The 12955-nt window shown below is 36.3% G+C and overlaps 1 protein-coding gene across 3 annotated transcripts in view; it reads left to right on the top strand.

Annotated features, from left to right (window-relative positions):
• CEP126 (centrosomal protein 126) overlaps positions 1-12955 on the top strand; it is a 76665-nt gene that overhangs the window by 41158 nt on the left and 22552 nt on the right. For all 3 annotated transcript variants that reach the window (XM_015115538.3, XM_001095649.5, XM_015115537.3), the window contains one exon: positions 1855-3988. In XM_015115538.3, coding sequence (XP_014971024.3) covers positions 1855-3988 — 2134 coding nt within the window. The remainder of the gene's footprint in view (positions 1-1854; positions 3989-12955) is intronic.

Raw genomic sequence — 12955 nt, forward strand, 5'->3', positions numbered from 1 at the left:
AGATTGTTAGTGATCTGTGAGTCCATATAAAGCCATCAACACATTTAATTAAAATTTAAATTTAAATAAAATTTCACAAAGTGGGAATGGAAATGTTTAAAGAAACCATCACTGGAAATGCTAGAAATTTGATGAAAATTGTAAATCCACAGACTCAAGAAGCTCAACAAACTCCAAGAAGGATAAGTGTATGCACACACACATACCACAGAAAGGCACGTAACAATCAGATTAAAGCCAGAGGGAAAAAAGATATGTTACATGCAGGGCAATAAAGATAAGATGGACCGCTCATGTAACTTATAAGCAAAACTTGAAGTTGATCATGTTTCATTATTTAATGGTGGAAAAAAATCTGAAAAAAAAAAAGAGTATTGTTTATGAAATCAGAAATTGCCAAACTTCTTTTGAGGTGATTTGGGAGATGAAGCAATTACAGACCTATGCAAACTGAAATCTTAGAGCCATGGATGTCATACTTATATCTAGAAGGATCTTCTAATGCAAATTTCTGTGTCTCTCTAGATGTAACCTCAAAGGATGCCTTCCAGGCCTGATTTCATCATCATTATCAGTTAAAACAACTTAGTTCCAAGAACAGGCATTGAAGTAGCTGTGCTTTGTTTTATTCCCTGTTTGGCTGAGTGACTATCACTTTAAGAAGTATGCCAAAGGATGTGATAAATAGGGACTAAATGCTAAAACTATAAAACTCTCATGAATAATTTTTAAAACTTACTCCATAATACTAAATCAATAAGAACTAACTATGTAAATTAAAATATTTGTATTCTGTAATTTGTTTACTTTAGTTCTTAGTTTACTTACTAGGCTAAAAAAAGAATGTAATTTCGTCTGATACCATAGTATGTAAATTTTTAAAATTTTCATATTTTAGATAAATCTAAAATGTACAATAAATCTTAAGGGATATCAATTTTCTCTCCATTCAGCATTTTGACTAGATATACAATTTAATGTCTTCTTAAAATTTATTTCTGTGTATGTGATATAGATTAAAGCATTCTAGATATGTGTGAGAAAATAGAAATATTTTTAAACATTTACCATACGTTGAAGTAATTTTGAAATTTTATTAAAGACTGATAAATTTCATGTAAATTTCACTGAAATAGTGATGAAAATGTCTGTGGAATTTATGGAAATTACTGCTATGCTAAACCTCCAAAAGGAGTCATTAAAGTCAATAGTTTTTGAGTCTAAACCCATATGAAAATTACCTGGGGAATTTAAATTATACCAATATATGGACCCCATCCAAGTGTTAAATCAGCAGGACCCAGGTATAGATATTTTACACAGTTCTTTATGTGATTTTAACATGTAGCCAGAGTTAAAAGCCTTACTACAATCCACAAAATTAAGTTTTGTAAAAAGATGTAGCCCCTACTAACAGGAGGCTCACATTAGGATCGCAGAGCTTTTAGGAGCCTCATTCAAGTCCAGTGAATGTTTTAGGAAAAAATACAATTTGTAAATAATTATTTTTCAGAATCTCACTTGCTATTACTAAGCCTTCAAGAAACTTCATACTCTAAATGGAATAGCAGTAACAAAAATATTTTCTAAGTTATAACTGTGGCTAGAATAAGCAGGTATTACTTTAGGAGTTGAAATCAAAGCAAGCATACTATATTATAAGTCTTTGTTACCTCCCTATTTTTTACCTTGAGGATTGCTGCAGCGATAAGAATTATTTATATACCCACGATATTTATAGTCATATTACTCTATATGCAAGGAGATTTGGGCTCAGTAACAATGGTATGTTGAATCATTAATCTTGGCATTTAAAAGTTTATAAGCTATAAAACAGTGTTCTTTTTTTTCCAGAAATTTTGTGATGAAGTTAATCAGATAACCAATTCTGAAACCCTCTCAAGTATAGACAGTCTTGAGCCTACAGAGCATGAAGAAATATATTTAACACTTAATAAGGAGCATTCCACATCCATCCAGTGGAATACCATTTCCCTCAAACCAGCAAATATGCAATCAACTAAACTCAGCTGCTTTGATGAAGATAAACTGGCATTCTCTAAAACTCAACATATAAATAATTGGCTTACAAATGTAGATGCTTCAAATACTCAGGATGTCACACCTTTCTCAGATATTTTAAGTAAATCTAATGTTCTACCTTCATGGGAATATTTTAATAGTAAAGAACAAAATCCGTCTTCTTTGAATGGAACAGTGGAAAGAGCCAAAAATACTGCTAATAATTCAGTACCCTTTGTACCTAGCCCACCTATATTTGTACTAGATAAAAAATGTGAAAAGACCTCTGAAACTAGCACTATAAAGATAACTGACTCCACTTCTGGAGTATTCAAAAGAGAGAGGCCGTTAGTTACTGAGAGCCCAACATTTAAATTTAGCAAATCCCAAAGCACTTCAGATTCTCCAACCCAGGAAGTGGCTACATTTCCAGACCAAGAGAAATATTCTGAATTAAATCAAGAAAATGGAACTACTTCAATTCCTACTTCATGTGTACCAGTGGCAACGCCTTTAGTTTTGCCATCTAATAAACAGTCAGCTAGACCTTCAGCAAAGAACAGTATACACATAAAAGAAATTGATGCAGTGCAGTGTTCTGGTAAGTTTGATGAATTGAAAGATGGTGAAGAAGAAAAGATAAAATATTTTAATTGCAATAAGGGAGAGTTGCCTTTATTTTCAGACAGTTTTCAAGATGCCTATATACCTCACAATCCGGATTCAAAAGATGAAAAACAAAAATTCGCTGAAACATCATCCTTGTCTAATGTAACTTCTAATTATGACTTTGTTGGCCAGCACAAGAAAATGAAATACAACATCCATGAGAGAAATGGTGTGAGGTTTCTTAAAAGTATTTTAAAGAAAGAATCTAAATATGAACATGGTTATCTTAAGGCATTAATCATAAATCAGAGCTTTAAGTTTGGAAATCAAAAAGCAGCAGCTATCAAAGATAGTATTGAATTAACAAAGGAAAGGGAAAAAGGTGCAGAAATTCCAAAGACTATTAAAAAACTGAGGTGGTTTGATGAAACTAGCAGTATAGAAGACAATGCTGAACACAGTCATTCACTGAAGAATAAAACAGGAATAACTCAACAGCATTCTCAAAAATTCTGCATTCAAAGTGGTGCTGGAAGCAACATAATTAGTGTTTCTGCTTGTGCTGTAAATTCTGCTGCTAGAAAGAAGTCCAGGGAGGATTCTATCTCTGAAAATGTTACGACTGGAGCAGACCATACGCCTTTGAACTGTTTTATACCTTCAGGTTATAATTTTGCTAAACATGCCTGGCCACCCTCAAAAAAAGAGGAAAGTAAAATCCCTGTACATGATGATTCTAAAACTAAGCAAGGTAAGCCACAAAGAGGTGGAGCAAAAATAATTAGAAAACCAGGATCTGCAAAAGTCCATTCAGGCTTTATATGTACAAACAGAAAAGGCACTGTCATTGAACCACAATCTGCAAGCAAAGTCAACATATTTACACAAGCTCAGGGAAAATTAATTATACCTCGTCCTCCTCCCCAATCTACATCAAATATTAGAAGTGGTAAAAATATACAGGTGTCTCAGTGTCAATCAGTAACTCCTGAAAAGCCTCAAAACATTATTACACATAACGGTTTTAATTCAAAACATGTGCTTCCAACAGAACACAATTTGAATCAGTGGAATCAGGAAAGTAGTTCTCCACTGTCAAATGCTTGTTCTGATCTAGTCACTGTGATACCATCACTGCCATCATATTGTTCTTCAGACTGCCAAACTTTTGCAAAAATAAATTATTCAAATGGCACTCAAGCAGTTGCCCAGCAAGATGGGACATTATATTGCACCCAAAGAAGTCCTGTTTGTGAAGAAAGTTATCCATCTGTGACTCCAAGAACTGCTGAAGAAGAATCGGTTCCCTTGTGGAAAAGAGGGCATAATGTCCTGCATCAAAATAAGAGGGCTACGGGTAAGAATAAATTTATAGCTTTTTATTGATAAAATGTACACCTTTGTTAAAGTCATGTGAAATTGTTCCTATTTATGTATGGACATACATACTATGTAAATATTAGTATTAAACAATAGCTGTATAGAAATAACTTACCTCCAGGCCGAGCACAGTGGCTTACACCTGTAATCCCAGCACTTTGGGAGGCCCAGGTGGGTGGATCACTTAAGGCCAGGAGTTCAAGACCAGCCTGGCCAACATAGCAAAATCCCATCTCTACTAATACAAAAGTTAGTCCGGCATGGTGGCACATGCCTATAGTCCCAGCTACTTGGGAGGCAAAGGAAGGAGAATTGCTTGAACCTGGGAGGCAGAGGTTGCAGTGAGCCGAGATCGCATCACTTGCACTCCAGCCTGATGACAGAGCAAGACTCTGTCTCCAAAAAAAAAAAAAAAAAAAAAAGAAGTAACTTACCTCCTGTAATACTGTGATTTTTGGCCAGGCACAGTGGCTCATGTCTGTAATCCCAGCACTTTGGGAGGCCAAGGTTCGCGAATTTACTTGAGATTGGAAGTTCGAGACCAGCCTGGCCAACATGGCGAAACCCTGTCTCTACAAAAATACAAAAATTAGCTGGGCATGGTGGCGCATGCCTATAATCCCAGTTGCATGGGAGGAGGCAGGAGAATCGTTTGAACCTAGAGCCCAAGAGGCGGAGGTTGCAGTGAGCCGAGATTGTGCACCACTGCACTCCAGCCTGGGTGACAGAGCCAGACTCCATCTCAAAAAGAAAAAAAAACATTGTGACATTAGTAGCTGAAGTTTTTAAGAGAATGAGCCAACCTGTGCTCAACTGAAATTAGAAACTTTTGCCAGCCTCCATTTTTTTCCATGACTTTTCCTGTTAGTTTAAGAGGAAGGACAAGGAATAGGATCTGATTCTTGTCCCATATTATTCTGTCATTACTATTGTAGTCAAATTTTCCATCAAAGAAAGCACAGTGAAAAATATTGTTTAAATTATTATAAACAAGTGAATACATGTAATTATATTCATTTTTCTTTAAAATGTTTGTTAAATTGAGTTGCTATAAACTAATATTAATTAGATATACCTGATTCTCCCATTCCCTTTCCCAAAGTGTGGTAGCTCCGCTTTTATCTGCTCTATTGGTTTTTGTGAGAGCAAAAAAATGATATCATTGCCTTGAAATATTTTTGAAAATTAATCTCTATAGAATGCCATTGCCCTTACTAGCTAGTTGACTCTCATAAAACTTCTTTCCTCCTATGAGGGAATAAACTAGAAAGCAATACATTTTCCTGCCAATAGGAAACAGTTGCCTATTGAGAAATAGGACTGGAGTCTGGAGGCCATCAGAAAAACAACTCTTGTTTTTCCAAAGGTATGAATAAATATTGATATATAATGAGAGTTTAAAATTTAATATTCAAAGTCATCTTCAATTAAACCATGAGTTTTTAAGGACAAGGGACATTTATGTAATTCATCACAGTATCCCCAGATCCTAACAAGTGTCTGGCACTTAGTAATCACCCAGACTCTACTTGAATTGAATGGATACAAGCCACATTAGCGGAAGGGAAGCTAAATGCAGACACTATAATCTAATAATCTTCATTACTTGTCTACAAAAATCTAGATTTTAAAAAACTGTTTCTGTCACTAAAATTACGATTTTTTTAATCCAGTCATTTCAAAATGTAACTTTAGTTTTCACAACACTTCAAAAAATGAAGGTATCATACAGATTAAGTATTCTAAAATAAATAATGATGGTTACCCTTTTTGAGTTTCTACCTTGTACCAGTCACAGTACTAAGTGTTTTATACTTATTATCTGATTTAAACCTTCTAATAATACTGAGAAATAAATATTTTTAAGACACTGTTTTGCAAAGAAGTAAGCAGAATTATCCAAGGTCAAGAGCTAGTAAATAGCAGAATTGGTATTTTGATCCAGATCTCTGTGGTTCCAAGTCCTGTGCTTTTTGTACTAAAACCGTATAGTAAATATAGTTATTAAGCAAATATCATATATCGCACTCTGCTAATTAAGAAAAATATTAGGAAACTTACAGTTTCCCAATATATGTACAAAAGGGTAGCATATTAAAATTATCTGATTCCCTGATAAAGGAATGGGATACATTTTATCTGGAGAAACCAATATTTTCCCGACATTTAATCAAAGGAGGTACTTCTCTCTCGGACCTTCATATAAGGGACATTGGAAAATATAATGAATTTTAACATTCTTAAATGTTCTTAAATATTCACACTGTTGTAAATATCTATACATATTAATACAGTGATTACTTCAAAAATATAACAATATTAACAATACTGAATATTTTGTATGTTCAGTCATTTAAGCTTTTTTCCCAAAACTGTTTAAATATAAAATGCTTCATGTGAACTCTTTGTTAATACTGGATTATAGTACAGTGAGCATTTGTGGGATTTCTTTTCCTACACTTTTATTTGCCAGTTCATTTTATTTTTATACCCTTATGCATCCAGAGTTGACAGTTGTAGAGAGCATCTTGTTCTCAATTAGCATTTCCAGAACACTCTAGCATAACTCTCTAGGAAAACCTCTTCCAATTAGATCCAAGCCATTCAACTATACCACCTCCTGATGTCTCAAGTTATTTCCCCCCTAAACGATGGCTTTGATATTTGGTTCACAGTCTTCATTTCCATACAAAGTCTTTGCCATCATACTGGATAGTTCAGCTTTTATATGGATGAGCAAACACCCTGATCGTCCTCACTCCTTTTTCATCTCTAATAACTTTCTATACAATTCTGCCTCAAGTACCCATTCCCTTTGCTATATTCTGGACCTCGTCAACATTTATAACTTCTCTACTTCTTTTTTTTATTTCAGCTTTTATTTTAGATACAGAGGGTACATGTGCATGTTTGTCACATGGGGATATTGCATGATGCTGAGGTTTGGGGTATGGATCCTGTTACCCAGATAGTAAGCAAACTCACTCACTCCTCTACTTAAGCACATTCTCCTCTCTTTTCCCTACTCTTACTCCTCCCATTCTTCTACCCTACCGGGCTTCTTCAGTCCAGTATTTTCTCTACTTTCTCATTCCAATTCATCATCTCTTTCTTTCCAATTCATCAGCTCTTTATTTTCTATTCCTTACCCAGCTTAAATTTAATGGTCCATTTCTTTTTCTTTTTATTATTTTTTTCTTTTTTTGAGATGGGGGTCTCACTTTGTGCCCCAGGCTAGGGCAAAGTGGCATGATCATGGCTCAGTGCAGCCTGGGACTCCTGGGCTCAAGCAGTGCTCCCACCTCAACCTTTCAGGCACTACAGGTACACACCCCCATGCCCAACTAATTTTTTTATATAGATACAGGGTCTGCCTATGATACCCCGGCTGGTCTTGAACTCCTGGGCTCAAGCCATCTTCCCACTCGGTCTCCCAAAGTGCTAGGATTATAGGCATGAGCCGCTGCGCCTGGCCAGGTTCATCATTTCAATAGTTCTTTTACCAATATCCTAAGCTCTTTGCCTCTTGGTCTTTTTTGTCACAGGAATCAAACAACCCTCCCCCACCCAGGGGAAAAAATTATTTACTTTTTCTCTGCCTCCTTCTAAGTAGCAGAGAAAATTCATACCAATGTGCCAGGCATATTGGCTATACTGTAGATTTATGATCCACATTTTCTGATGAGCAACCTTACTGAGTATTCCTACTGTTTCTCTCGTAAATTCACTGTCCTTCCTTTGAAATAATTATTTCAAACATCCTTCCCAAACCTCTAATTTCCCCACTTCTCTTTCCTCATCAAATACTTTCACTGCTCATTTTTCTTAAAATGAGAGACTATTTTCATCCAAAAAACCATTACCAGATTGAAAAGGCAAACCACAGAGTGGGAGAATATTTGTAATGCATATTACTGACAAAGGGCTTATATCCAGAAGATATAAAGAACTCAAAATGCTCTTCAATAGTATAATATATAAATAGAGTTAAATTCCATTATTCATTTAATGAAATACTCTAATATAAATGAGCTATTGCTGAAAAACAGCAGTGTGGGTATACCTTACACCTTAATATTGTGCAAAAGAACCATATTGCACAATAAAAATGCATATTCTGCTCCATTTATATCAAAAACAGGTAAAATTATGGCAGGGGAGTATATAGAAACAGGTAATGAGGGGAGCATTTTTGGTGCTAGTAATATTCAGTTTCTTGACATGAGTGGCTGTGAAATCTGGGTTTGGATATATAATCTGTTTATTTTCAATTCGTGCACTTTTCTATACATAGATTCTACTTCCATTTTTTTGAAAGCCAAATGATGTTGACACATTATTTAAATCTGATTTCAAAAAGAATACATTTTTCTTTTCCAATAATTATTAAGAATATCTTCACAGAATCAAAAATTTGATTACTAGAAAGGACCAATGTGACAATTTCCTTTAAACTGTCACATTTTATAGATGAGGAAATATCCTAGGCAAAAATTAGGTAACATTTATTATGTTCCAATCACTAAGCACTTTAAATATTGAAACAAAGTTAATCCTCCCAATAAATCTGTGAGGTGAGTAATATTCTTACACCCATTTTATAGATGAGGAAACTGGGTCACATAGAGGATAACTGACTGTATAAATTGCATAGCTAGTGTAAGTGGCATACTCAAAATTAAGGCATTATGAATCTATGTTCCTAAATATTGAGCTACTTTGTTTATTTTTTTCTGAGACAGGGATCTCACTGTCACCCGCGCTGGAGTGCAATGGCACGATCTTGGTGCAACCTCTGCCTCCCAAGGTCAAGCGATCCTCCCACCTCAGCCCTCTCAGTACCTGAGACCACAGGCACGCACCGCCACACCTGGCTAATTTTTTGTATTTTTGGTACAGATGAAGTCTCACCATGTTGCCCAGGCTGGTCTCAAACTCCTGAGCTCAGGCTCAGGTGCTCTGCCTCCCTAGGCCTCCCAAGTACTGGGATTATAGGTGTGAGCCACCGTGCCCAGCCTTACTTTGTTTTTTTTTAAACTCTTAATAACAACAATTTTTTCAGTAATATACATGGAAAAAAATAGTACATTAATCTATACAATTTGTGGATAGTGCAGAGTATCAAAGGAAGTTACTGATGAAATCGAGGCTGGAAGCAAGCTTCAGAATCATCCTGGCTAACTGAACTGGCAAATCAAAACCAGTAAAATTCAGTTTAGCAGAAATAGCTATTAAGTCATACATTTATTTGCATTCAGTTTACTGTTTACAGTTTGGGGGGGGTGCCTTTATTTTTTTTTTAAGGTGGGGACTCACTGCATTGCCCAGGCTGATCTTGAATTCCTGAGCTGAGGAGCTCCTCCTGCTTCAGCCTCCCAAGTAGCTGGGGTTACAGTTGTGAGCCATGGTGCCTGGCATGCTTTTTAAAGTTTTAATTGTGAAATATATCTGACATAGAAAAGAATGTATGTGGCATATAAGAACAAGTTAAGACTAATCATAAGAGAACCCTGTACCCATTGCTCACTTTTAGAAATAGAAAATCACCAATAGTGGCCAGGTGCCATGGCTCACACCTGTCATCCCAGCACTTTGGGTTGCCAAAGCAGGTGGATCACTTGATCCCAGGAGTTTGAGACCAGCTTGGCCAACATGGTGAAACCCTGTCTCTACTAAAAATATAAAAACTAGCTGTGCGTGGTGGTGGGCGCCTGTAATCCCAGCTACTCAGGAGGCTGAGGCAGGAGAATCACTTCAATCCCAAGGCAGAGGTTGCAGTGTGTCAAGAACATGTCACTGCACTCCAGCCTGGGCAACAGAGCGAGACTCAGTCTCCAAAAAACATAAAATAAGAAAGAAAAGAAAAATCCCAATACCTACGAAGCCCTATATGCTTCTTCCCAACTGCATCCCCTTCCTCTGTTACAGACGTGAACACCATGAAGAATTTCACGTTAAGCTGGGCACGGTGGCTCACACCTGTAATCCCAACACTTTGGGAGGCCGAGGCGGGTGAATCACAAGGTCAGGAGTTCAAGACCAGCCTGGCCAACATAGTGAAACCCTGTCTCTACTAAAACTACAAAAATTAGCCGGATGTGCTGGCGCACACCTTTAGTCCCAGCTACTCCGGAGGCTAAGGTGGGAGAATCACCTGAACCTGGGAAGTGGAGGTTGCAGTGAGCCGAGATCGTGCTGTTGCACTCCAGCCTGGGCGACAGAGTGAGACTCCATCTCAAAAAAAAAAAAAAAAAAAAAATCATGTTAATTATTCCATGATTTTCTTGATAATTTTGCCACATATGAATGCATTGCAATCAACTTTGTTTTTTAGATTGATTAGTTGGCTATACTTCATATTCATTGCTACAGTCGCATTCAACTATATGAATGTTCAAACAATGTTTTCATTCTCCTGGCATTGGACATTTGGGTTGCTTCTAGTTTCTTCCTTTTATGAATAATTCTTCCAAGAACAGCTTTGTACATCTACTGATGCACATGTTGCTGAGCCATATGGTATGTGTATTTTCAGCTTTACTAGGTAATCCAAATTGTTTTCCAGAGTAATATATGAAAGTTGCCTTTACTCCATCTTCACCAAAAGTCTGATAAACTTTTTAATGTTTTTCAGTCGTACAGTGTAAAATGGTTTCTAATTATGTGGTACATATACACCATGGAATGCTATGCAGCCATAAAAAGGAACGAGATCATGTCCTTTGCAAGAACATAGACGAAGCTAGAAGCCATTATCCTCAGCAAACTAATACAGGAACACAAAATCAAACACCACATGTTCTCACTTATAAATGGGAACTGAACAATGAGAACACGTGGGCACAGGGAGGGGAACAACACACACTAGAGTCTTGGAGTGGGGAGGGGAGAGCATCAGGATAGCTAATGCATCCGGGGCTTAATACCTAGGTGATGGATAATAATTTTAGGCAGTAACAAGCAGATCTTTAGAAGTACTGCTGTACTTTATGTCATTTTATAATATATATTTTAAGGAATTATAAACAAACTGGATTACCCAGGGCTATGAGAGGAGAGATTCAGTCTAAAAGTCAGTTAAAGAAACACAAGCCTAAGAGACATGACAGCTGTGTACAAATATTTGAAGGCTTATTACAAAGAAGAAGGAGTAAACAGAACTGAAATGAAAGGGTAAAAATTGCAGAGAGGTTTTCAGCTCAGCATAAGGAAGGATTTGAGCTATCCAGCAAAGGAAGAGGATGCCCCCATGAGGTAGTGGCTCCTCATCACTATTCCATTCAAGCAGCAGTTGAACGTCCACCTGTGAGTAATTTAGATCCATAGGTTACAGGTTGAACTAGTTAACTTCTAAGATTTTTTCCAAAACTATAATTCTGAGATTGTCTCCGGTATTTTTTTTGTGTTTACAATTAAGAATACTACAGATTTTAAAAAATATAATGCTTTATTGAAGATTAGTTGCTTTATTTTGAGTTGTGGTGGTGAAACTATCATATCTAGAATTTTCATATGAAACTAGGAATTTGGCCAGAGATACCAGTGCAAGCTACATTATTTTTGCAAAAATAGCAAGATTCTCAGCTATTGTATTAATTGTTAGATAATATTTAAGCACATATATATGAACAGAAAAATACATAAACTGTTTCAGGCATATACTGTGTCTTTAACTGCGATCAATAATTTACAATCCACAAAACCACAAAGAACAATAAAGCACAAAGATAAATAATTCAATCAAGAAAGTACAAAAGTGACTTCAGAAGATTGATGAGCAGACTGAGGGATGAGATAAAACCTTGACACAGCAGTTACATGAACAAGGGAATTTTTATGCAAGGTGTTTAAAGCTTTTTAGATAAAGATGAGGACTTCTCAAGATTTAGAGGAAGAAAATTCCAAGAATAGAAAACAACATAGAAACTATATTGCTGCCGAAATAATCTCAGTGGAAACTATAATATTTTGCATATGTAGCATTTAGCATATTGATACAGGTGGAAATAAGCATAATACAGTGCTTTTTAAACTGTGGGATATGACTCGTTCGTCAATTGTGAAATCAACGACTGGTAACCAGTATTTTTTTAATGAAGTCTAATTTTAGAATTAGAATATTCTAGAATGGAAACTACCAGAAAGTATCATATGTTGTGAGGATAAATATATTTTATAAAACTATGTATGTATCCAAGGTCACAATGCAAAATACATTTATTTCTGTGAGACACAGTCAAATCAGAATGAAAATTACTAGCATATGTGTAGGAGCTAGAAGTTTAGATTTTAGAACCCAACTAATTGGAGCTGAATCCCAGCTTTGCCCCTTACTGGCTCCATGGCCTTGGGCAAGTTATTTATCTTCCCCCCTCCTTCATTTATTTTTTTGTTGTTGTTTCTTTTTTAACTTTTAGGTTCAGGAGTACATGTGCACTTTGTTATATAGGTAAATTGCATGTCACTAGGTTTTGGTGTACAGATTATTTTGTCACCTAGGAAGTAAGCATAGTACCCAAGGGTGGTTTTCCAGTCCTTGCTCTCCTCCCACCCTGCACTCTGAAGTAGGCCCCAGTGTCTGTTGTTCCCTTCTTTATGACCGTGTGTATTCAAAGTTTAGCTCCCACTTATAAGTGAGAACATGGAGTATTTGATTTCCTTATGATCAAGACCATCGTGGCCAACATGGTGAAACCCCATCTCTACTAAAAATACAAAAATTAGTTTGGCGTGGTGGCATGCACCTGTAGTCTCAGCTACTCGGGAGGCTGAGGCAGGAGAATCACTTGAACCCGGGAGGCAGAGGTTGCAGTGAGCCAAGATTGCACCACTGCACTCCAGCCTGGGCGACAGAGCAAGACTGTCTCAAAAAAAAAAAAAAAAAAAAAAAAAGCAAAGAAAAATAGTATAGTAAGCATTCATGTACCTACAACTCACTTTAATA

Source organism: Macaca mulatta, chromosome 14, assembly GCF_049350105.2.
Source record: "Macaca mulatta isolate MMU2019108-1 chromosome 14, T2T-MMU8v2.0, whole genome shotgun sequence".
In the NCBI taxonomy this organism is placed as follows: Eukaryota; Metazoa; Chordata; class Mammalia; order Primates; family Cercopithecidae; genus Macaca; species Macaca mulatta.